Source organism: Panicum virgatum, chromosome 9K, assembly GCF_016808335.1.
Source record: "Panicum virgatum strain AP13 chromosome 9K, P.virgatum_v5, whole genome shotgun sequence".
Lineage (NCBI taxonomy): Eukaryota > Viridiplantae > Streptophyta > Magnoliopsida > Poales > Poaceae > Panicum > Panicum virgatum.
In genome coordinates, this window is record NC_053144.1 from 60,413,243 (window position 1) to 60,436,741 (window position 23,499).

The 23,499-nt window shown below is 47.8% G+C and overlaps 2 protein-coding genes and 1 long non-coding RNA gene across 3 annotated transcripts; all 3 read right to left on the reverse strand.

Annotated features, from left to right (window-relative positions):
• Positions 1-3,530: 3,530 nt before the first annotated feature.
• LOC120648851 lies at positions 3,531-3,921 on the reverse strand. Its single transcript, XR_005665102.1, has 3 exons — positions 3,835-3,921; positions 3,664-3,771; positions 3,531-3,589 (listed from the first exon to the last, which is right to left on the reverse strand). It is a non-coding gene; the product is annotated as an uncharacterized LOC120648851 (long non-coding RNA).
• An 8,760-nt stretch (positions 3,922-12,681) lies between these two features.
• On the reverse strand, positions 12,682-14,423 carry LOC120652958 (probable carboxylesterase 17). Its single transcript, XM_039930926.1, has one exon. The coding sequence runs from the start codon at positions 14,264-14,266 to the stop codon at positions 13,136-13,138; it is 1,131 nt and encodes a 376-aa protein (XP_039786860.1). The 5' UTR covers positions 14,267-14,423; the 3' UTR covers positions 12,682-13,135.
• Positions 14,424-20,593: 6,170 nt separating this feature from the next.
• Positions 20,594-23,293, reverse strand: LOC120652959 (uncharacterized protein DDB_G0275933-like). Its single transcript, XM_039930927.1, has 3 exons — positions 23,070-23,293; positions 21,849-21,996; positions 20,594-20,976 (listed from the first exon to the last, which is right to left on the reverse strand). Exons 1-3 carry the CDS (start codon positions 23,122-23,124, stop codon positions 20,901-20,903), a joined length of 279 nt encoding a protein of 92 aa, XP_039786861.1. The 5' UTR covers positions 23,125-23,293; the 3' UTR covers positions 20,594-20,900.
• Positions 23,294-23,499: the final 206 nt, after the last annotated feature.

A 23,499-nucleotide genomic window follows, 5' to 3' on the forward strand; every position in this document is an offset into this window, starting at 1 on the left:
AATGACGGTCATTACGCTTAATTAGAATTTTAATTCGGCGGTTCCGTCGCAAGTACCGGGTGGGTTCTCTTATGCTTTGTGTTATGAATAACATGCCTTTAAATGTTTCTTTTCACAGAGCACTGATTTTTTTAATACGATTTTGATTTTGTAGATGGCCCTGCATTAACTTGGTTCTTTGATTATGTTTGGTTTTTCTTTATTTAATAAAATATGTTTGGTTTTTCGAATTCCTCAGTATCTTCTCATGAAGACCTGGACATAGGGGTGTAAATGCTACGGATATTTTCCGACCGACCGAGAGAGGTCGGATAGTGATTCGGATATTATTTCCGGATATCCGATTATTTTTCGGATATCCGGATACGAATTCGGATATTTTTATTCGGATATCAGATACGGATACAATATGGCCTATATGGGTAATATCCTTCGGATATCGGATATCCGGATAGGTGATTCGGATATTAAACTCTGATAGTTTTATAATATATATATTAATGAAAATATAATTTAAACTCTGAAAAATTATAACTAATTCATTTGAAAACAGAAAAATACAAAATTAGTACCAACATTTTTGTAAAAATATAATCTACCTACTACCACTATTTTAGTTTTACAATACAAAATACATACATTAATAAAAATTGAATTTGTCCCAAAAAATTTAGAACTAATTCATTTCAAATTAGAAAAATATAAAATTAGCACCAAAATTTTACTAAAAAATAAGAGTAAAATGTACCGGTGGCCTCCGAACTTGACAGGGAGTGTCATCCCGGTCCCCAAACTCTCAAAATGCACATCTAAATTCCTAAACTTGTTAATTAGTTTACATGAGGTCTAAATCACCGTTCCGCTTCTTACATCGTCAACGTGACAAGCTGACTTTGACGTGGACCTGCCATGTGGGTCCCATATGTCAGATCCACCCCCTCCTTCCTCCCGGCCGCTCTCTTCGCTGCCGGCGCCGGTGCTCTGCCCCGGCGCGTCAGGGCACGAGTCGTCTTCAGGCCTGCGGACGAGCGGCACGGGGCCCTGCACGAGTCGAACACCGCCATGGACAGGTCCGGGAGCTCCCCCGTGAAGAGGGCGACGCGGTAGGTGGCGCCGCCGTGCATGGCAATCGTCTGCACACCACCGACGCCAGCAGCCGGCGACCCGCACAGCTGCCTCGCCTGGATGGAGGACCGCCCGAAAGTCCAGTCATGGCGTGGTGATGGTGGTGGAACACAAGCTGAAGCGCGGCCGGCACAGGCGAAATCGGACATCGACGGGGCAGAAATCGAGGGAGGGGTAGAGCTAGCGCAGACAAGCGCGACGACAGCCGTGCGGGTGAGCTCCGCTAGCCACCGCAGCCTCGGCACGAGCGCGACCGCGAGCGAGCTCCAATCCTTTCATCTCTCTGTTCTGAGTCATGTCCTTTCCTCTCCATCTTGAGTGCCGACGCCGGCGGCGATGCTTCTCCGGAGCTCGCAGGGATGCCGTGTGGCAACTGCGGCGGGCGGCTGTCGCGTGGCCGGCCGGCGGCAGGCCACTTTCGAGCAGATGGGCGCCACGACTCCCCCATCGCGTCATGCTGCTTCTTCGCTTTGCATCTGTGTTGAGCTGGAGCATCGATCCAATCCAACTTGCTACACGGGAATCCACCGCTCTTTGGTTTGATTGATTTCCCCGCAAGAGCTTTGATTCGATTCTACTTGATTTGGATTTTGGAGCTTTGCCTTGCCTGCCTCTGTGTGATTTGGATTTTTGAGCGGCCGGGAGGAAGGCAAAGGAAGGAGGAAGGTGCACCTGACATGTGGGCCCCACATGTCAGGTCCACTGAACGTCCAGTCAGTTTGATACGGTTTAACAAGCGGAACGGTGATTTAGACCTCACGTGAATCGATTAACAAGTTTAGAGATCTAGATTGACATTTTGAGAATTTGGGGACCAGAATGACACTTCCTGCCAAGTTCAGAGGCCGCCGGTGCATTTTACTCAAAACATAATGTACCTATTGCCTCTTTATAGAAGTTGAATCGTATTTATTATTAGTGTAGTTTAAGAACTAAGGTCAAACTTTAGCAATAATTCAACATTCTATTTTAAATAAATGTTGCCTTTACTCGGTATCCGAATAAACATCCGTGCATGACATGATCCGCATCCGGTTCACTCCGTATTCGATACACATCTATTTGTATTCGTAACCGAAGCAATCCGAATCCGTATTTATATCCGAGACTATCCGTGCTCGAATTCGAATTCGATAAAAAATGTGAATGCAAATACAATATCAATAATATCTAATAATATCTATCCGTATTCGATCCGTTTACATCCATCCATCCATCCCTCCCTCCCTCCCTGCCTGCACGGCATTGAAGATCGAGGGGCGTTTGGTTGCTGGACCAGCTTCGCCTCGCCCGCACCGCCGCACGAAATCGTTCTCGGTCAGAAGTAAGCAAAAATCTAGCCGGCGTGGACCCGTAGAAACTAGCCCAGAAACCAATCGCAGAGGCTGCGCCACGGCCCACGGGCTTGACGCGCTCGCGACTTGCGCACTATTCGATCAGGAGCCCAACTCCAGTGATCTGGTGGCCCAATTCCTTGGCTCTGGTTCTTTCACGGGCAGGGGTAGCGTTTTTTTATTTTTATATTTTTCAAAATCGTTTTTTACATAAATATATTTTCGGTTTCATAATTTACAGTTTTGTACCCCTACCGCCCGGCTGCGGGGCGACCGGCCCCCTACCGCCCTGCTGCCGGGCGGTAGGGACCTGAATATAAATAAAATTTATTTTTAATCGCATTTGGTCCCTGGGGGAGGCCGCCGCCCGGTGGCGGGCGGTAGGCCAGGCAACCGCCCGGCAGGGGGGCGGCAGGCCCCTCCTCCCAAGTTAAATCTTTAACGTCAGTGCGACATTACATGTGGTTTTAGATATTTTGGATAGAAATAAAAACTGTTAGTAAAGTTGATGAATATGAAAAATATAACTTAGCAATTCATACACATACGGAACTGAGAATGAAATAGGTGATGCATAAGAACGAAATAAGTATAACATGACGACATGTTCATAACAAAAATACATAAACAACTAGAAGCACCTCCTAATCACCCCGGCCATGTCGACATCTTTTACGCTATGCGTGGACGTGGTCTGTAGGGTATGTGTGTCGGTCTGGAGGCCCTACGTCTCTACCTGGACGTCTGGTGGCCACAGGTGTCTGGAAGGTAGGATCGGCCTGCTGGTTAGGTGTAGAAAATAACCGACTCCAGTCTTCGAAGTTTGCCTCCAAAGTATCTTGTGTGGCCCCTATGAAGTAGCAATTAAGATATCTTAATCATCGTCTTATAAGCCATCTATTTGGGTACATATTCATCATACGTACCTGTTGGTGGTGGATACGAAGAAGGACCCATATCAGGAAGCTGGTGGTCCGATCCTTTAAACCGTTCAAATTATTTAAAATATTCATAGAAATAAGAAGAACATGATAAATTCGGGTTACAGATTAGGTATTTACCTTGCGTTCCTTCTGTTGTCGCCATAGGGTAATACGAAGAAGGTCCCGCATCATATAAGTGTTGTGATCCTATATGTAAATGCAAAAGGAATTAGACTTCATACCAAAATTAATTGAAATTAAGATATGGACTATATGTTTACCGAAATGTCGTGGTGGTGCCTGTGTTGGTTGAAATGACATCCCTGCAGCTGGTGCCATGGTACTAAACTGGGTCTCTCCGTGAGGTTGATAAGGTGGGTGTCCATCACCTGTATAGACTGAGAATTAATTGTTGTTATCAAAGTAGGAAGTCAGTAAGTATCCTCACGTACCTGGATAATGCTGCTGAGACCAATAAGGTGCTGGGGAAGGCTACTGCTATGTGGGACCACAAGTAAACGAGGTCGAGGCTTGAGACGAACCGTAGGAGTCCTCGTACGATGTCCGGGTACCAAAGACTTCAAGCATGGAATGGGCTCTTTGTGAAACTCGAGTCCAGGCCGACTCTTGCTCATTCCTATCCATCATAGATCCCGCTCGAATCCTCATCAAATTCGCCCTGGCATCTACGTCCATCAAACTGCACATTTCAAACTGCATGCAAGAAAAAGAAAGACATTAACACTCTAATCCAAAGTATTTGAAAAGCGATGATAACTTTGAATCACCGCCCCAGCTAATGTCTCATCCCTATGTCGTGCATAGCCATCCTGTGGGGTCGCAACATGCGGCTGTGGATGTATGTCAGCATATAGCAAGCGGCAACAAGTCTTAGGCTGGTACCAGCTTAGGTACGCCCTGTATGAAGCCTCTGTGTGTGCAGGGTTCGGAAGTGCCACGTTCTTCTCAGCCTGGTCCCAGCCTTCGACCCAAGGCTGCACCCTTGTCAACCACATGTTCGAGAAGGTTGACCAGCCCTCAACAAACTAAATATTAATTAGTTAAAGCAGCAATGCATTATCACACAAATGAAATATGAATCGTTACCTGTGGTCATGACGTTGGACCCGATCCAATGCTGACAGCACAGGATACAACTGCCTTTGACCGAACTGCCTCCTGACTCTGTCTCTGTCCAGGCAGTGGGCCTCAATGTAAATGTCGTACACCAACGCTGTAGTTGTCATCCAAAGGCCCTGGTCCTGAGAGCAAACCGAAGATATCCCGAACGATGCACGAGTGTTTATAGCCAACTGGGAGTAGGGCTCCCACACAACGTCTTCAGGTGTCAACCGATCAAACTCAGCTACAAACTCAGGATAGGACCACCGAGACTGTACGTGGGCCCAACTCTTCTGCACGAAATTAATAATATATACCAATAAAAAATACAAAGAGGGTCAAACAAAGCAACAGAATTGCCAACATAATAGTACGAGTAGCAGTCATTTCCGTACCTGACGAGCATACCAGAGAGTCCCCATGGTGGGCCTATCATCCTCGGTGTCACCGTACATATCCGGCTCATACGGTGAGTGGTCGATAATCGGACGACCAATTGCTATCCTCTCGTACGACCAAAGCTGTAGCAGAATCGGACATCCTGTAAGAATTGCATTGTGCTTATTTTGCACCGATGCCTTGCAGAGGGCACGGTACGTGGCTGCAAGTACTACTGAACCCCAATTGTATTTAGGCATTTCCTCCACAGCTTCCTCTGCGATCTCCTGTGCGTAAGGCACAAGCACCCTATCCACATAGGCCCCGTGTGAGTTGTTGAACATTATGTATCCAAACAACCACAACAGGTTTGCCTCAAGAGATCGAGTGACGCTATCCTCATCAGTATCATGTGCCAAATTGTCGGACTGCATAGAAAAGATGAACATTTATGAGTACAAGATCAATTATAAAATGAAACCATAACTGCACTAGTCAAAAGCATAACTCTAACATTACTCATAACAAAATGAGGTATGTACCTGGAACTGCAGAATCCATGACTTGGCAGGCCCTATTGCTTTTGAGTGCTCCTCTACATCAATCGCGATGTCAATATTTGCAAAACGCTCTTCTAGATCGTCCAACCACGTAGACGGGACAACACGAGGCCCTATGGCATCCCCACTGATAGGAAGACCCAGCAGCATCGCAACGTCCTGTAGGGTTGGTGACATCTCCCCATAAGGGAGGTGGAAGGTATGTGTCTCAGGCCTCCATCTATCAACCAGAGCCGTCAGTAGGGACCTGTCCAGCTTTGCCAAACCACTCTCAGCAAGACGACCTATAGTAAGAAGACCAGCCTCACTCAACCTGAAAAATAGAACGATCAAAGGTAAGTACATTATGTAGGAAACATATACGAAACAAACATATTCTCAGAAACATAATCCGACGACATATCACATGGGCACCATTCGTGGGTCAACAGGAATCAACTCCGCTAGTGGACGTGGACGCAGCACGTTAAGTTTCACGCGCTGAACCACTGCAAGGAAGGACCGGTGCGACGAATCTATGATTCGGTCAAGTAGAGCTGGCGTATCTTCGGCCATACCTAACACAAAAAATATAAGTTTTCTGCATTTTCTACAATTTATCTGAAATTTTCATAAACTTTTCTAGCATTTTCTAGCATTTTCTACAATTTTTATAAATAAATTTTTATAAATAAATTTTTCTAACATTTTCTACAATTTTTCTGCATTTTCTACAATTTATCTGAATTTTTCATATACTTTTCTAGCATTTTCTACAATTTCTGAGCATTTTTTAAAATTTTTCTCGCATTAAACAACTAATCAATACCACAAAAATGGTTGGTAAACCTAAATGGTTTTTCTAAAAACTAATCCTAATTCTACATAAATTATAATAAAAACAGTACCTAAATCACTAAAATATCATTACTGCTGCATACACTAATTGTAGAATTAAACATACAAAAAATTTAGAATAAGAAAGTTGAGAAATATTTATTACCTGCGGTTCGGATCTAAAATCCGGCAGGGCTTTGCCGCTGCAACTCCCTCCCTCACCACTCCTCTCTCGCTCCTCCTCTCTGGATGTCGTGGGAAGCAAATGAGGGGGCAGAGGGAGCTCAGCCTTTTATATAGAGGGGGGGCCTGCCGCCCCCCTGCCGGGCGGCTGCATGGCCTACCGCCCCGCCACCGGGCGGCGGCCTCCCCCCAGGGGCTAAAATACGATTAAAAATAAATTTTATTTACATTCAGGTCTCTACCGCCCGGCAGCAGGGCGGCAGGGGGCCGGCCGCCCCGCAGCCGGATGGTAAGGGTACAAAACTGTAAATTATGAAACCGAAAATATATTTCTATAAAAAATAATTTTGAAAAATATAAAAAAACGCGCAGGGGTAATCATGCCAAGGCCCTGGGCTATCCAGTGCCCGATCTCGAGCTACGAAACCGAAATGACCCCAGTCGATTGGCGGGAGAAGGGCATCACTGGCAAATCACAAGCTCAAAGGCTCGGAAAGCTTGTCGGCTACTGCTAATTCTGCTCACCGTCAATCTGGAGGCACAGCTTTGGATTCAGGCTCACCTTCTTTGATTGGTTGTCAGTAATGCGTAACCACGGTCACGAACAGTAAGGCTCCTGAAGCCCACGCGTTGTCATCTAACAGCTGTGGCTCTCGGTGGATGGACTACGCGAGGTGGAAGTCCTCGGCGAAAGCCAAGCTTAGTTTTCGCACTATACCATATTTCGTTGTTAATTGACAAATAATATTTAATTATGGACTAATTAGGTTTAAAAGATTCATCTCGTGCTAATCAGTTAGACTGTGTAATTAGTTTTTTTTCAACTGTATTTAATGCTCCATGCATATATTCGAACATTCAATGTGACGGGTACTGTAGAATTTTTTTTGGGAACTAAACATGGCAATTTTCAAACAGAGACAAAGTCAACGCCTGCGGGTGCCAGTTTTTTCTCCGTAAAATAAAACATTGTCATTGTGACTTCCACACCACCTACCTCTTATCTTCACCGTGCGAAGCATGAACGATATGCCTTGCTGCTGCGCGAGCCGTTGAGAGGGTTCAAATAGCGAGATGTGTCATCCGTGTCGACACGGTGACGATGGGGCAAAGCAACTGCGTAGCGAAAGTTTTGCGTTCGGCGTGCAGGGAAGCGGCCGCCTCCGCACAGCATGCGACTAAAGGCCAGAGAACCAAAGGTGATGCTACTACGATACTATATTGCTATGTGTGTTGTAGCATGGTGTTATCATACGTGGATGTGCCACAATTTCATCCCTGTGCTTGGGATATGGTGTTATTTCCATGAAATAGACCACAGATTTGCCCTTGTGTGGGGTATTGGTGTTTCTATTCGTGGTTATGCCACATTATCACCCTTGTGCTGGGTATGGTACTGTTTCATGGTTGGTTGTAAATACAAGCACGTCAACATTATCACAACTTTTTAGATAAGGTTTCCGTCTAGTTTCCCAAATTAACTGTGCATTGGAAGATTTTGCCTCGTTTTTCTTAAAAAACAAGGTCGTTGATTTGTGGTTTTGCCACTTTTTATCAATGCAATTCAGATGGGGACGCTCCTCCCGGTGACCAGTAAAAAAAGAAGCAAACATTAGTCACGGGGTAATTGCACACGAAACTCAATGTTGCTTCACTCTCAGTTACTTTTGCACCATGGATGGATCATAAGAGCATGGCTAATAACGTTGCCCGCAGCCGGCGGAAAGAAAATTCAGCGTGGCAAGTATTAAATGCGGCAGCGCAGTGGGAGGAAGCAGCGCAGCGTATGTGGCCAATAAGCTATTGAGCGCAGCAGCAGCGCAGTCAATGGAGCTGCATGTGTGCGCATCTGCTCGCTTTACGCCGACGACTCGCGAGTCGCGACACACCCATTTCATTCTGTTTCTCGATTTCTCACTCCTCCACGTTGAATTCGGATGATGTGGCAGTTCATTTGGCAAGTTGACTGTACGTTACTATACTTGCTCTAAGCCCATAAAGAAGGCAGTTGTTGCTGGAATGTACGTTCTTCCCTCAAAGTTGCAGCTGCCCAAAAAATTGAGTGAAGATTGTGATCCATCATATATTGTTTGCCTCTTCAGCAGTTCGACTCTGTAGCTCATCTAAGCTTCAGCTCCTACCAAGCTATATACTGAAATGATCACATCATAATGTAACCATGAATTTAGTTGTTTGTTTGCGAGAAAGTACTCGTATGGTTGGTTGACGTGCTTGTATTTACAACAAAAGCTTAACTACAAAGTAGTACATCATCCATTACCGATCTACGAGGATCTTGTGAGCTAAGTTGTATCTTTTTACAGCAAAAGCACAGTCAGGAATAAAATCTCTTTACAGTTGCCTTTGAAAAAAAACAACTGTTGTATTTTCACCAGTTAATAATAGTTTCTGTTTCATTTAGGACGAGGACGACCTCAGCGAATAGTCAAGATGTTGTACTGCGAATAAGAACTTTTTCTCAGTGCCAAAAATTATTTTGAGGACTTGCTCAGTTGTTACTTCAACTCATCTTTCTGTCGAAAAGCAGTAGCCTTTTCTCATTCTGACCAGGCAAAGCTCCTTTTACTACTTGGACGGATCTTCAGTGCTCCAGTTGAAATTGACACTTCTTTCTGCAGATTCCCCCTGCCCGAAGAATCAAGAAAAACTGTGTTTCGTTTATCCAAATGTACAGTACAATTGTATTCGTTGAAGGGGCGAAGGATCAGAAGTATTGTCGAGGGGTCAAGGAGAACAGACAAAATTACAGGTCCTGTCTCGGACCGCTGTGCGGTCAGTACAGCTTCATTGGTAAGTGATCTAGTTCATCATAGCTCAAGCCCCAAGTCTCCATCTTAGTGTTTTGCAATATGCTCAAAACCCATAATGATTCTTGGATTTGAAGCACAGTTGTCCAGATTGCAGATTATTAGTATGACAATTTGCAGTTTCTCCGTCTTAATCACTGTAATAAAGCATGTTCAGATCTTGCGTTTTATTGAAGACTTGTACTGCTAGTCATGTAAATCTGATGATATCACCAGTCTTGTGCTTTCCAATAATGCATTAAAGCATGTAAATTGTTTTTCCTTCTAGAAATGCTACGCTATCACAAGAAAGTAGTTCTTCTATTCGATTTTTTTTTCTCTTTGAAAAAGAAAGTAGTGCTGTCCTAACTCCAAAAAACATGTTCCTCATGTTCAAGTTTGACATGACAGCATAGCACTGAAGGAAACTTGGACTTTGATGCTTCGTTTTTCCTTTGAACTGTGACATATTCTTCACCTAAAAGTGGTTTCTTCCATTCACCTAAAACAGGTTCCTCAAGAAGGGTCTAGAGACTTGCAACTCGACTTAGAACATCTCTCTTCTGTGATAAGCCAGTGAAAATTCAGAGTCTAATACTTGTTGCCCTTCATCTCCTAGCTCCTGCATGCGCTTGATGTTTCCTTGCATAAACTACAGTCCTCGAAGTCGAAGAAGAAGGTAGATTATGCGCATCAGGACGATGCAACGCGAATATCCAACTGCCAAATGCGAGCAAATTCTTTGGAATAAGGATCCTTCGGTCAATCAGTGGCCTCCAAAATTCCAAAAGCGAAGCTCCTACTTGTGTCCATAATGGAGCCAGTCGATGCATCCACCCCGTGGACGAACAAGAGGACATGGCATTCTTATATGCCGCGGTCAAAGCCTCAAAGGCCCTCCGAGCCAAAAGCAGCAGTGGCCGATGCCGCTTCCCTGTCTGTCAAGTTGGCATCCTGCAAGCGCGAGAATCTTGGCCGGGCTGAACGCCATCTAGATCGGCCGCTTTTGCTCGTGCGTGCCCTCGCTTTGGTACTCATCATCATGGACGTATCTGTGCCACATTGGGGACGAATTCCTGGTGCGCCCCCCGTCTTTTCGTCATCAGGCTTTCTAAGCGCGCCTTTGTTCCTCGCCAACACCCCCTTGTTCTTCTCGATCCAATGATCTCCAGTTCACACCTGATCCTGTCGGATGTGCTATTTTTAGTCTTCACTCTTCAGTCTATCCGTTCTCCCCATGAAGGATTATTCCATCCGGCATGGCGTCTTTCTTGCTTCTTTTTTTTTTCTCAATGCAAATTTTCAGAGAGATTCGAGTTCCTGAGACAGTAGTACGTGAAGCCTTGCTGCCGATGCGTGATCATTCTCGGCCAAAATCAGGTCTCTTTTGAACGAAAGATAGAAGGATGTGCATCAACTCGGTCGGCATTTCCAATCCAGCATCACTTGCTTAGTTGCTTCGGCGACATGTGCCTGAACACTTCGTCTCCGTTCCTCCCGCCCCTCCTTTCTCGAGCTATTCCGATTCCTTCAGATGATCTGCTCAAAGATATTGTACCCGGCCCGTTGAACGATGCATGCATGCATCTTCAAACACATGTGCGCGACTTGACGAAGCTCCAAAGCATGGGCAGTAAACGGGATAAGATCAGCCGACCAATCAGGAAACCACGACCATCACCGCATTCCAGCATCTCGGTTTGACATCGCCGCCATGTCGGTTTGACAGATTGGAAGAAAGCAAACAGAAATGCCCGCACGGGCGTGCGGTTCCATCAGCGAGAGATTTGGGAATATTGTTTGTTCAGGAACAAAAGCCTTTCCGCCTCGTCCGACGGCGATGTCTTGGTGAGGAACACGAACAAGAGGGCGACGCAACGCAACACAACGCCACGGCTCTGTCTCTGACCGGGGCCGGGCAGTACAGTACTCTGAATGTGCTGGAGGTCGCGAGAGAGTAGGCGGGCGGGGGTGAGGTGAGGTCAGGATTCTCGGGAGATCTTCAGGGCAGATTGAGATTCCCGGGCAGGGATACAAGCCGATCTCTGATATCCGCCGTCGGCATATCGGATAGTGATCGCCTCCGGTGCCATGCCGATATTGATCTGCCGGAAGGAAAAAAACTTTCAGTGGTGTCATGCGCTCACGGCCGAGCTGACCGTAAAGGCGTCCCGCCGCGGATTCCTAACGGGATTCCGAGAGCTTTACAGCCACTTCCAAAGGAAACCAAAGTTGAACAGAGACGTGCTCCGACTCCGACCCGCTGAATGATCCAATTCTCGCCGGGAAATGACAAAACGGGAGAGAGGAAAAAGGAAGTTCAGAGTTTTAGCTTTGATCAGTGATGATCTTGTCAGTTTTCAGGTAACCATGTCTGAACTTGCAGTTCACCTGGAAACGGATGACAGGCTCGTTGCCATCCACAGGCACCTGCATGCGCCACACTGTTACATCCACTATCCTTCGGTAAAGCGTTCTGACTCGCCTGATACGGCATACAGGAACCATATGACCAATTGACCATCGATGGTTTACAAAAAATCTGAAAAGCAACACTCCCTCGTGCGCGCGCTACCTGTTTCAGATACGCGCGTTCCTGAACCTTTACCGGGACATGATCATACATGATGTTTGGCCTGCCCGCACGCAAAATCAGGCGCGGCCATGATGCGGTTGGTGGCGAGCCGGGCCAAGCCAATGATCGGGACGCTGCGTGCGCGTGCGCTCCAATTCACGAGCCAGCTCTGCCGCCAAACCATGTACTCGAGGCACCCTCCCCTCTCCGGCACGCGCGCGCGCAACCAGCGGGGGACGACGACGCGCGCTCGCGGCGAATGCGATCGACCCTGACACCCTGTGTCTCTGTGTGTGCCTGGTCCCTGGTAGCACTAGCGGCCTAGCCCTGCTTGTGCTCTCTGAAGCAGCAGGGCCTGCAGCAGCCGGGGCATCTTGTGATGGCCTGGGGGCGCAAGGCACCTGCCCATCATTGCGCTGGCTTGCGCGGCAGAGAGAGATTCCATGCCGTCGCCAAATGGAGTAGCCCGCCGTGGCGATCGATCGTGCTTGGGAGGATGATATTGTAAAGGATTTGTTTAGATGCATAAATTTTTTGGTGTAAAGCACTACATCATTTTTATTTGTATTTGGTAATTATTATCCTGCCGTGGATTAACTAGGCTTAAAAGATTCGTCTCGCAAATTATAGATAAATTGTATAATTAGTTATTTTGATTAATTATATTTAATACTTCATGTATGTGTTGAAAAATTCAATGTGATGGAAAATCTTATAAAGTTTTGGAATTTTGAAGGGAACTAAACAAGACCATAGTCTACTACTCTAGCAATTTAGCAAAGCCGGCCTCCATTTAGCTACCCGGGCGCCTGATCGGTGCTCGCCTTTCCGAACAACGGAGACAGACAGACAGGGAAAGAAACACTTGTTTTGTTCGGCTCATGATGCCCGCGGAAAGCAGAAAGCGGACAAGGAGGGGGAGGCAATGATTTGGCCCCGGACATTCCCTGGGTTTCCTTCCTCGCGGCGACACACACCATGGGTCGATGACGCCGGCAGACGAGTTAAAAACAGTATCAGGACTCGAGGGCTCTGTTCGTGTTAATAAGAAATGCACAGCAATCACACATGGAGTAATTTTTTTTTTTTTTTGTGTGTGGTGTTGTTTTCTGCCAAGGCTTTTGCTTTCCGACACCGCAACAATCCGAGTTGGGCATTGGACGCTTTTAGCTAGGTGGAGTACACGTAGTTCAAAGTTTGTGAGTTCACAAGCTGGGTTGCTTACACGGCATCTACTCTTCGATTGGGCTAAGGCGGATGGTTTAACAAGCACGGCGGGCGAGAGAGACAGTGTCAGCGACGGCGGCGGCGGCTACCTGGCGCTGACGAAGGCCTTGATGTGCGCGAGCATCTCCTGCGTCCGCGGCTGGGACAGGTGGCAGTTGTGCAGCACCTGGAACGCGTGCCCAACGCCGCCGTACACGGCCTGCTCCACGCCCTTGCCGGCCCTGCGCAGGGCCCGGCACAGCTCCAGGTTGCGGTCGCGCAGGACGTCCGCCTCCGAGACGCACACCAGGAGGGGCGGCAGCGGGAGGGCCTCCAGGCGCGGCGCGGCGCGGGACAGCGGGTTGCACCAGGGGTGGTCGCGCCCGGCGCCGGCCGGCAGCGCCAGCCGCCAGTAGCAGTCGGAGGTTGGGAGCGTCAGCGCGGAGCGCGGCGGCTGGGGCATGGTCCTCTCCGACGCGGTGCGGGCCTCGCCGCCGAAGAAGGGCTGGACCAGGACGGCGCCCCTGACGGCGAGCGGGGACAGCGCGCCGAGGTGGCCCTGGCCCAGCCGCGCGGCGACGTGGAAGGCGATGTTGGCGCCCGCGCTGTCCCCCATGAGGAACACGCGGTCGAAGCCGCAGCGGGCGCGCCACCAGGAGACCTCGTCGGCGGCCGCGGTGGCGCGGCCGGTGCCGGTGGGCAAGGCCGCCTGGTGCCACAGCCAGCGCAGGGCCTCGAGCCCGTCGTCGAACGCGGCGGGCAGGCGGTGCTCGGGCGCGAGGCGGTAGTCCACGGACATGACGGCGCAGCCCGCGCGCGCGGCGAGCTGCACGAGGAACTCGTGGTAGCAGCTCCAGGCCGCGGAGCCGACGCAGAACCCGCCGCCGTGGAAGTACACCACGACGGGGAGACCGGCCCCGGCGCCTGCCGCCACCGGCGCGTAGAGCCGCGCCCACACCCCCGTGGCGCGGTCGACCACCACGTCCCTCGCCGCGACGCCGCCCGGCGCGCCGGGGGCCGTGGCGCCCCACGTGCAGGGCACGTCGGGGATCGCCGGGGGCCGCTCGACGTGGCCGTCCTTGTAGACGCGTAAGAGGCCGTGGATCTCCTCGACGACGGGGCCGTGGCCGCCGCTCTTGCTGCCGGCGGCGGCGGCGGCGGGCTGCTGCTGCTGGTGCTGGAAGCTGACCCTAGGCTCGCCGACGACGTGCAGTGCCCCCATCCTCCGCCTCCTCATGCAAAGCTGCCGGCCTCACGGGCGGCACGGCGGGCGGAGCCAAAAGCGGCAGGCAGGCGGGCGGGCTTCGTGCGCGCGATGTGTCACGTCCCCGGGGGCCGGCGAGCGGGCACAACACAATTATGCAGCCGTGTGACCGTGGTAGTAGGACCGTGTGTGGTGCTCGGGGTGCGCTCGGCCGGCGCCGCGGGTTTTTATAGCGGGGACGGGGGGGCGGGGGGACAGGTGTCAGCGAGGCGTTGGCGCGAGGGGCCAAGTGCGCTCGGCCGACAAGTGGAGGCGGGCCATTCGCGACGTCGTGCGGGTGGTGGGGGCCGGCCGCCCGCTCGCTGGCTGGCGGGGAAGTGAAAGCCCTGTTGGAACGGGGAAGTCCACGGGGTCGGATCCGGTAGACACTTGGAACCCTGTGCTCCTCCCTATGTCTATCTATCCGCCCGGATGTTGCTGCGTCGACGCAGTAGGGGTAGGGCTACGCGTTTGTTTTGCTCCTAGCCCTGGCTGACATGATCTGGTTGTGCAGACAGTGCAGCGTCCATCTTGGACTTTAGCGGAGATTTTTTTTTTGCCACGCATCATTATCTGGATGGTTTATCCAAAGTCTTTTCAATTTCAATTTCAGAAGCTGCATACACAAAATGCGTCTTTCTCAGATCATTTTAGATAAAAAAACATGGAATCTTGACACGGCCGCTGACTCCAGTGTCTGATTGACCTATGGGATGTGCGTGGCTGCAGAAAAGCCAGCCAGCTCTCGGTCATACAGTATGCCAATGAGAGCAGGTGGACGGTGGGTGGGGTTGTACATGGCCTCGTGGGTGCACGTTGTGCTTCCAATCCGCAGCCTCCGTTGCACACCAACTGGGATAAGTTCATCAACTTTTCCCTCGCGCGGAGCACGGGGTCGTGCTGCAGTACGCTGAGCAAGCAAAGGGGAAAGTCCATGCCTAGAGACAGCTGACTGGTCAACAACGCAGTGGTTTGTTCGAACACGACGTGCACTTATGGACGACGCGTCTTCGACACGTGCGATGTGTGACTGATGGCATATATCGTACTGTACTATAGTACCCTCCGTCCACTTCTTATATGATGTATTTTGAATTTACTCGCGTTAGAAGGTATTAAGGTGCTTTCGATATGACATTGATCCTGCAGCAGTTTTTTCATAACAGAGGCCCTCTTTAGATCCGACCCCGTAAACTCTGTAAACGCAAAAAAAATATCATATCGAATGTTTCGATACATGCATGTGGAGTACTAAATGAAGTCTATTTATAAAACTTTTTGTATGGATGGGCTGTAAATCGCGAGACGAATCTAATGAGCCTACTTAACCCATGATTTACAACAGTGATGTTACAGTAATCATCCGCTAATTATTAAATAATCATGAATTAATTAACATCATTAGATTCGTCTTGCGATTTACAACTCATTTATGCAAAAAATTTTATAAATAAACTTCATTTAATACTTCAAACTAGTAAGATTCCTTTGCAAAAAATTTTTGCAACGGAACTAAACACAACGAGAGTACTCCTGCCCAGAGCATCTCTGATAGAGTACCCGGCCCTCTTCCCAATACTTATAATATTTTTGATGATTGAGGTCCTTCAACAAATTACCAATAATCCAATCCCTATTTTTATTTAGTAATAATCAAAACGTAACTCCCTCTCACCTAAATGAAGGGGATTCACCCCTCTACCCTATGACCGTATCCTTGATGATTAGATTGTGGTAGTCTTCTGCAGCAACCAATACTAAAAACACAAAAGTAGTTATTAGTAATGAAAAGAAAGTGTGTTTTGAATGTGAGGTATGAGTAATCTATTGCTCTTACAATCATGGAGGAAATGATTATTATATCATGATTTTTATTTAGCACGTACAACGTGTCATCTCCTCAACCACCATCCTCTCGCTCAGAACATAAGGCTTGCTTGATGGTCACTAAAGCTAACCAGTGACATGAGTTTTTTAATCACATTTTATTCTTCATAAATAAAAAATAAGGGCAAGCCGCTAAGAATGCACATTCCGAATACAAGCATAAATAGTACTCCCTCTGTCATCACATGAAGAGTGCAATTCTAAATTTTTTTAGACAAATTAGTAGTGGCGTGAAAGGACTCACTGTTAGCCACATATAGTTAGTTTTGGCATGGAATTCAAATATGACCACTTAATTAGGGAAGTAATTGAGATCCAATTTCTAGAATTGCACTCTTTGTGGGTTTTTTTTTCAAACTCAGGATTGCATTTTTCATGGGACGGAGGGAGTACATCATTGTGTTCTCTCTATTCTAAAATGTAAGATGTTTTAATTTTGTCACAAGTCAAACTTCTTTAGCTAACTTTAATCAAACATAAAGAAAAATACACTAGACAGGTACAACATCAAATTAATTGGTATAATTAGGTCATATAATTGGTCTCTTTTTTCTTTTGCGGAACATATTACTAGACATTTGTATTGTTATTGCACAAGTTGTCAATAAAAATATATACAATTTTGAATTTAGAAGTAGCGTGTCTAAAGTTGAACAAAAGGGTGGGTAAGAGGTGAAACTCGATCTGCTGCATATTGCTATATGTTCCAAACATAACACCTAGCTGCTTGTCATATCACTTTGAGATTAATGGCAGTCCTCCTACCCTGTCATAAACTAAGTTAAGATAGCCATCTCAGTCAGTCCTTGTATCCTATTATTACTTCCTAGCTAGCTGACCACTCCTGTCATCCTGTGCTTAATTGAGTAGTAGTAGGAACCGGCCTAACTTTGAGTTGACGTTCCTCCGGAGTCCAAATGAAGCTTCCTCCTCTCCTCCGGCTCCCATGTCATCGCTCATTGCGGACGGTCGGCGATCGTTGCCGTCGGCAGAACCGATGGCGACGCCGCGACTCCCCCTTGTCCGGTCGTCCTGGCCCGAGACGCGCGCCACGCCATCCACGCGTTCGGCTTCCTTTCCGCCGCTCCCGAAACCCCCCTTGAGATCCACGAGTTCAGACTCAGCTCCGGCCTTTCTTTCAGTACGCGTCGCATCAGCAAGGCGAGCGGCACACACGGCGCACACCGAAAAGGTTTGCGGCTGACCTGCAGATCATCGGCCGGGTTTAACCAACCAAAACCCCAGATCGGGTGCGCGGCACGGCACGCTTTGGGCGCCGACTTTTTTTTGCGGTGGCCCAAGCCATGGGGAGCCAATGCAAAGGCATGGCCAGCCCCCCGCACCGGCTGGCGTGGTGCCGTGGTCATCTGCTTTTCTGTGTGCCACGTCACAACGCTGAGCCAAAACTGACCGGTTCTTGGCTGCTTGCTCAGTTGGTCCTGGACAGAAACCCAGAGCTAGTAAAATGCCCCCCCCCCCCCCCCCCAAAAAAAAAAAAACTATTACCACTTATCAAACTGTCGGCAACATAGGACCTTCTGAACTCGAAAAAAAAAAGGAAACTACGAGACTTCATGTGTAAAATTCACGCCTTACAAATAGCCAAACACATTCTTCTATTCTGTTTGTCCACTTTCAACTTATTTCGACTTATTCTCTCACAGAATATTATTAAATTAGTCAAAATAAGACCATCAAAATCAATCAGCCGAACACTATTGTATTTTATAGCAAGGCAACAAAGTAAAGCCAAAAGAAGTCGCCAGCAAAGGAAGCCCTAGAAGGCTAGAACCTACCCATACTAACCGCGAGACGCACACACACGGAGCTAGCCAGTTTAGCTAGCTAGTAGGACACGGCCACACCCACCGAGATCGGCTCTACTACCTGTCTGGCTAGCTAGCGACGCCAAAGGCCATCCAGGATCGGCAAAGGCGGAAATCATGGGCGGCATTGATGCTGCCCACGGTGTAGGGAGACGGGGTAGGCTATGCTAGCATCACTATCGTATATACGTAAAATATTTGCGAGTAGAAGATCATAGATCGTTACCACTAGACGCGCAGCACAGCGGAAGAAGTCGCGCGTCGATGTAGAGGAAATAGTCGATCACGTCCCACGAACCGAGCTCCTCGTACTCGATCCCAGCAGCCGATCAGCGCAGCAGTCGTAGTAGCGCCTCCACGGAGTCCACACGTACGGGGATGAAACGCCGGGGCGTCGGTGTGCTAGCACCGCACGCACGGCATGGGCGGTGGCCGAGAGAGAGGGAGGGGCGGCGGCTAGGAGGTGGCGCGGCTCACAGGGGTGTCGCCCCTCTAGCCCCTCCCTCGTATATATAAGGCGTACTAATGTGCTTCTATCTCATAGACTCATTAGTAACTCTAATCCCTCTTGAATCAATATCTTCTTGGACCTTTAAACTATATTGTGATGATTGACTCTTGGACATATCACCAACACACGAGTTGCCTGTGCGTACGGGGGGAGCCAGCCACCGGCACGGCGGCACCCCTCCTGCCGGAGCTGTCGCCCGACGCGACCGCCCCCGACCGAATCACTCCCCCTCCCCGCGCGTATCTCCGGAGGCCACGGAGCCGGGCGCGTCGTTCCCAGCGGGAAGTCAGCGACACCGCTGCACGCTCCATCCGAGCCAACGTCTCGGTGGTTTCCCATCGAGGAATCCCTTTGCCGGCCACCGCAGCACCGCTAGTGACCTGAGCGGCGCGGGGTCGCGTGGTGGCTCTGCACCACGGCGACGGTGGCGCACGCGCTGCTGGTTGCTCGGTCCGAAAGGCGGTGGGCCGGCGCCGGGCTGTGGCTGGCAGCCCATCCAGTGGAGTAGTGGACACTGGACAGGACAGCGGCCTGATCGTCTGGACACAGCTCCCTTTTCTTCTTGGGACCAAAGGACCAAGGGGCTCACCGCTCACCAAGGAGGACCTTGCTTTCGTGGTGATCAGGGCAGGGGGAAGGGATCGCGTTCGCGTTCTCTCGAGCGAGACCGGCTTATGCGCGGTAAATAATGGCGGTGCTGTGCATCATCAGGCCAGGCTGGTCAAAAAGGCCCACGAGGATTGTTGCTTGCTGCTTCCGCAAGTGAGCGAGAGCTCAGTGGTGGGAGCATTAGCCCGTTTAGGATGGACCTAACCTAAGGAGACCAGCTATATCTCCACTCAGCTCAACTCCAAACAAAAGAAAATCGACTATGTTTAGAAATTTCGGGATTAAAAGGATATCTGGAATTGCAGTGAATCTTGCAGAAAGCCAAAGAGAAAAAGGAAAAGAAAGTTGGGCGAGGGAGGAGAAAGACAAATAAGTCTAAAATGAAATTTTAAAAGGGCTGTGCGCCTGTGAGGGGTACTTGGGCCGCCTACTTTGTTTTGGGGCTTAAGAAGAAACTTCTGTGGCCCTTAGTTAATGGGTTGACTACTTTCAGGCCCGAAGATCGAAGATCAGTGCAACGCTCTGTACTCGTACGACGGTACCGAGTAGTCAGTAGTTACTTGCCCCCGTCTACCAACTGCTTCTGAATGTGATGTATTATCCTTTCAAAAAAAATGTGATGTATTATGGATGAAGAAAATGGTGGTGTCTGGCAGAATTGAGTCTGATCGATAAGGACAACAAAAGGAGACACCAACATCAATGACCAATTTTACACCCTGGCTTTCCAACATCAGGGTTAGCATAAGAACCCGTTGCTACTCTCACGAGTGAGTCCTTCTGAACTCCGAATCAGCTATTTCAGTCCTACAGTTTCTTGAACCCAAGGTGCAGCCGATCAAGCCATCTACCCCCTGCAGTCTTCCTCCTCTTCACACTTGACTACCTCGTGGCCACCACAAACGAGACTTTTCTGCATAAGAAAATCATCACCAGGAACAGATGTTTTTGCATTTGGGATGTTTCTGTTGGAGGTGGCGTGTGGAAGTAGACCCCTGGAGCATTACCTGGTTGTGCTTCTAGATTGGGTGCTCGAGCACCGGAAGTCTGGAACAGAGAAGCAATTCTTCAGACAGCGGATCCACGGCTTTGTGGTGAGAACGTTGCAGAGGCGGTGGGCTTGGTTCTGAAGCTGGGGCTCCTATGCTCACAGCCGATGCCTAACGCACGGGCGGCACGACCAAACATGAAGTCCTGCAGTAACTTGATGGTACCGTGGCAGTCCCAGAGATGGCAATGACAAATCTGGATTATAGCAGTCTGATGTTTGTGCAGAATCATGTTGCATGCATCATCATTTGAAACGAGCATTGGTCCAAGATCTGACTGCTAAGGAGGAGGATGTGATTTTGTTCCTGATTTCCTATTGGTTAGTAGTTCTGGTCAGTGGTGTTTCCATTTTTAATGCTTTCTGTATCAATAGGTTAATTTGGACTGAAATCCCATGCATTGCTTGATATTGTACTACTCTTGTAAACTGAAATATACGCAAACATGATTTCATTCTGAAGCCAATATCTTCCACACTAATGGTAAAATCAGAGCTAACGGTAGAACCGTAGAAGGGAAACAAACAGCAACTCTATCTTCACCCGATGAAATCTATTTGAGATGAAAATTGAAACAGATGGTAACATCTGATATTGTGTACTCACACAGAAACTTAAACAATGATGCCTTGTGCTAATTTCAGTTATGCATTCATTTAGCATGCACCGAAAGCAGAGATCTCCCGAAAGCAACAGTATACGTACAAACAAGAACAACACGATGCCCATTGTCCATTGTGTAATGCTTATTGTTTCATTTCCTTGCTCTCTTGCTCAACCATGTAAGCTTTCTTCATTTCTTCCAGGACTGAATCATTCGTGCTGTCAGGCATACAAAACACACAGTGAATATTCGTGTGAAATGTGGCGTGTTTGTCATGCCAATGGTAGTTTAATCGAGATATGAACTATAAAGTTTCTACAAGAATTTTTTTTAAAAAAAAGGTGAGCATATTCCAGGATATAGTGATATACCCCCAATTCGACAAAAAAAGCAAAGCACATTCAACCAAGAAATCATTTAATCAAAATCTTTCGTGTGGTCTGTAATTAGTCATGGTCAAATGGTTGTGGCAAAAAGGAATTCAAATTCTGATCACAAACTCAAAATGATTAGCAGCACAACTCATTTTAGATTCTTCCCATTACTGGTCAGAAGATATTATTATGATCCTCAAACTGCAAATACGCCATTTGTATAGACAGGGATATCACCTACCAGCTACCATTGATCTTGCCTGGTGGTGTTAAATTAAAAGATGTTTAAGCACCAGTCAGCATGAGCCCTGGCAAGTGCCAAAATTCTTAACAGAACTTACACTGAAATTGGTTCTAACAAATTTCTAGTTTGTAGATGATAGAAAATGAATAATCATATCAAATCCAATCGCGCCTGGTTCCTACTGTTAAGATAACATTTTAGTAACAAATAATAACCAACTAGCATGGTACCAGCTTTAAGTCAAATCAACCTCCAGAACTGCATCATATGAAAGACTAAATAGAACATCTTGCAGATAACAACATAAATGTCTAGAATGAAAAAACAGGAGCAACTTTTAAACTTTTTTTTATAACAACTTTTGAACTTGTAATTATATGCGACTTCAATTTTACCTAACACAACAGAATCAAACAAGAACAGGGAAGCCACTTGGATGATTATTCTAAATACATATGAAATGAGTACTTACAACTGATGAAGGCATTCATTCAACTCTTTTGCTTGTTTACGGCATTGCCATACCACAGAAAATGTTCTTCCTCGAGCACACTCAGCATATTTTGAACAATAAAAATCACATTCCTTAAGGGCCTTTTGTTTCATTTTGCTGCGCAAAGCTGAAACCCAAATGGATATATTTAACTGTTAGAAATGAACACAATGATCTTTACAGGACAATTTCCAAGAAAATAACACAGAACATTCGAGGCCACAATCTAGAAAGTAAAAAAAATAAAACAGTTAACACTAAAGAGCATCCCCAAGTAGGACATGTCAGTAGGCTACAGGACTTGCTATATCATTAGTTTGCTTACATAACAGATAGAGGAGAGATATGGGAGGTTGAGTGCTTAATAGAAGCTAGCTTATACTGGTTTTAACGCAAATTCCAAGTCAGAAGATAGTACTGGTGGGTGGAAAGATAAAGAAAATAAGAATTACTGAATACTTGGTAGCTATAGTGTGTTTGCATTAGAGAGGTTGTATGTTAAGTTTCCTATACTTTATACACAAGATGGCACACACTACAAAAACGTCTTTCTACTGGAGATTCCCTAAACAACAATAATTGATTGGACAGTGTCTGTGTGAGGCACATTCTGGTCATGGTGAACAGCAAGCCAATCGGTTAATCTTCATCTTTACACCATAAGATTCGCTAACAGCACAACAGAAAGAAAATCACTTAAGCCAATAGGTCATTTCTTAAAAAACGGTTCTCAGTCCATTGGATGTCGAATGTAGCTATATACTTTTACAGAAATCACGGTTATGATCTTTTTTCAGTGTGGATGAAAACGTATCATAAACTCTAGCAGAAAAAGGTTTTCACAGTCTGTAACACAGATGGCAACTCAAATGCAGTTCGAATCTGCTGTACTAGCTAGTAAATATACTGCTTAACAACGGGAGGTAATAGCACCAATTGAGGATCCAAAACCCTGCAAACCACCTAGGCACGTACAGATACGAGCAACTAACTATTCAAGCCAAGCGGCCAGCATAAGACGCTCGTCGCATCATTTCAAGGGTTTGGTTCGAATTTGAACAAGCCGAGCCAGCGGACTCGATAATTCTAGGTAAATCCTCATCCGCCAAACCAATAAATACGAGCTCTGGCCTTAAGAGGCGCCCAAATCAACAAATCGGGAGCTTAAGAAGCACGGATTGGATGATATGCTGGACTCACCTTCCTCGACCTTCTTCTTGACGTGATTCTCCCTGGCCTCCTGGAGGTATCCCATGTCGCCGCCCCGACGGTGCCGAATCGGACTGGGACGGATAGATCGAGCAGTTTGGGGTTAAACCCTAGCGCACTTGGGAGGGAGCGCGGACATTGACGGCAACGCTCGCTCTCTCCCCTTCTTCCACCGGTGGGTGAAGTTGCCGCACGTGGTGTTTGGGAAACGGGCTATTGGGCTATTGAGCCGCCGGTCGGCAGCCCAGGAGACCAATCGGTAGGCCCAGGCCGGGTGGCTGGATCTGCATGGCCAGAATTAAGATCCGAGCCCGGCCCAGAATGTTGGACAAGGCCGAGCTGAGAAAACTGGAAATGTATGGCGTCTCTTCCCAAAATGAAAAAAAAAAGTTGTGCAGAGCATCACGACGAACTTGTTGCC